General features: G+C 33.7%; 1 protein-coding gene across 1 annotated transcript; it reads right to left on the bottom strand.

Annotated features, from left to right (window-relative positions):
• Positions 1-547: 547 nt before the first annotated feature.
• On the bottom strand, positions 548-2,287 carry LOC135848371 (uncharacterized). The gene has a single exon (XM_065368271.1). The coding sequence runs from the start codon at positions 2,285-2,287 to the stop codon at positions 548-550; it is 1,740 nt and encodes a 579-aa protein (XP_065224343.1).
• Positions 2,288-2,581: the final 294 nt, after the last annotated feature.

Below are 2,581 nucleotides of genomic sequence, written 5' to 3' on the forward strand. Positions count from 1 at the left end.
TGACCTAAAAATCAGTCTGAAGACTGGCAGTGATCTGGAAAGTGCTGTCAATCTTTTCACCAAGACAGTCCAAGCAGCAGCTAGGCAGGCAACCCCACGAGCGTCTGGAGTCTATTACACAAAACCTATCCGCCAATCACATTGCAAGGAGCACTTCGTTTATTTTCGTATTTGTTATCACCTTTTCAATTCGAACTGTTTTTGAATAATGTATTGATCAATAAAGTAGAAAATTGAAGTAGAAGTCTGTTTAATTCAACATAAAATAAAAATAATGAAATAAATCACTAGAAAAAATGAAAAATAGTAACTTTTGATCATTGAATGATACTAAATTAAATCCTTATCATATAACGTTGAAAAAATAGTTTGTTTCTAAAATATATATCAGTCATGAGTCTATCTCACTTTGAAACATCATTTCAAAAAAATCAAACTAGGTAGTATAAGGAAATAATAAGTAAAAATGTAAAAAACTGAAAATATAAATTTGGTAATATTCCAAAAAAACAAAAACGAGTAAAATAGTAAGTAATAAGGTAAATATCTAATCGTAACTTTCTTCCTCTTCGGTATCAGTAACTACATTCAGAAACATAACATCCAATTGCAAGTCATTTTTTTCTTCAGATGTGATATGCTCAATTACATTCAACTTTTTTTGTTGCTTTTTCTTTGTAGAATAAAGTCGTTTCTGTTGGACTATCTTCCGAACATAGTCTCTTGGCGCTTTTGTTACAGGATGTAAAGAAGGGACAGATTCAGCACTAACACGTAATTTCATTTTCATTATATCAGACATGATCATTTTCCGTTGCCTTTTAGATTGCGCCAAGTTCACAACTTCTTCCATCGCTTTCATTAAATCTTCTTTCGATACATCTTGTTCTTTATCAGTTGTGAGTACTTTCTGTATTGCATCTATACACGCAGTTGTAGGAGTAGGAGTGGGTACATTGTGAGTATTTTTAGCACTAACATCAACATCGCTTTCAGGGCTGTTATCTGTTGTCGGAAAATTTGAAGTAGGATCCGATGCATCAACATTGGTTTTACTCTGATTAACAAGCATACATACTCCGTGAATATGCTTGCACATATTCCATTTGATACAGTAATCAATACATGTGCAACTATACTGATGGATACAAGCGTTGCATAGAGTACAAATAAGTTTGCACTCACACAGTGTACTATTTTTTTCAACATAGTAGATCTCCTTCGATGAAATAATCCAACGCTGGTCGTTATCATCAAAGGTAATTAAATTGGTAGGATTACCACTAGCTGTACGATGACGTCGCCGCAGATCTTGTATTTTTTTAGTCAGCTTTCCCTTGTGAAACAGGATGACTTGGTCAAAGAGACGATCACGAATAAATCTCATCAGTATAGATATTGTTTTATCTAACCGCTTAACTTTCTTTCCTTCAAGGTAAACATACTTCCAAGTTTTATGCAGACTTTCAAGATGCATGTTTGAATTTAATCCGGCATTTTTACGATAACAATAAGCCCATTTAGTGCAATTATCAACGTAATTACTTTCAAAATATTCTGCATAACTTTCTGTGAGTTTATCTTCTTTAAGACGATCAATAGTTGCAGGTAACAAAAGTTCAAACTTATTTTGGTCCAATTCTTCTAACAAACATCGCAGCATTTTTTTAACTTCACTTTTTTTTTCTTCAACTTTCTTTTTTCGATCTTCAGCTTCCTTTTTCTTATTTTCAGCATCAATTTTCTCATCTCCAGCTTCGCTTTTTTTACCTTCGCCGCCACTAATTCTGTTCAAATTTTGATTCCAAGCACGTAGCACATGCCAGCTATAAAATAATATTTTTTCAGGCTCACCCATAACGTTAGTCCACGCATTTGAAAACGATACCTCCATATCCGACATGAATACTTTACAATTGAATGCTCCAGCGTTGTCTTTAATTCTTTGAAAGAAAAATTCAAAAATAAGTTGATCTGAGCGATTCGTGATTAAAAACCCAGTAGGGAAACCCTGGTTCACAGCATCAATCACAAGTAATGTATACAGAACAAAATCGTAACCCATACCATGGGTACCATCAAAGCAGAGAATGTTTGTACCATATTCGAGCAACATTTCCTTTTGACCATCGTTCATTATGATGGCTACAAAATCGGATGATTTCAAGAAAGGATGATTCTCATCAACGTCACCTTGCGATTTATAATAAACAATTGGATGATTATCCTTCAATTTCAATTCTTTAATCAACGTATCAACGCTCGTAGCATCGTGGGTATGTCTCATTAGTTCATTTGAAATATTAAAGGATGCGGAGATGTTATGCAAATCCTTCGTAGTTAACAAATCTTCTCTGTTTACATCACCGCCAGTGTTGGCAAAACGAAATTAATTTCGTTTCGTTTTTCATAACGTTATGTAAAATGGAACAGCAATTTGTTTCGTTTCGTTTTCGTTATGCCTCTGATTTTTTTTGTTACGTTTCGCGTTATGCCTTTTTCTATTTCGTTTTTATTTCGTTTTGCCTACTTTTGCTCAAATTTTTTCGTTTTCATTTCGTTATGCTTTAAAATAACGTTA

Source organism: Planococcus citri, chromosome 5 (assembly GCF_950023065.1).
Source record: "Planococcus citri chromosome 5, ihPlaCitr1.1, whole genome shotgun sequence".
NCBI lineage: Eukaryota > Metazoa > Arthropoda > Insecta > Hemiptera > Pseudococcidae > Planococcus > Planococcus citri.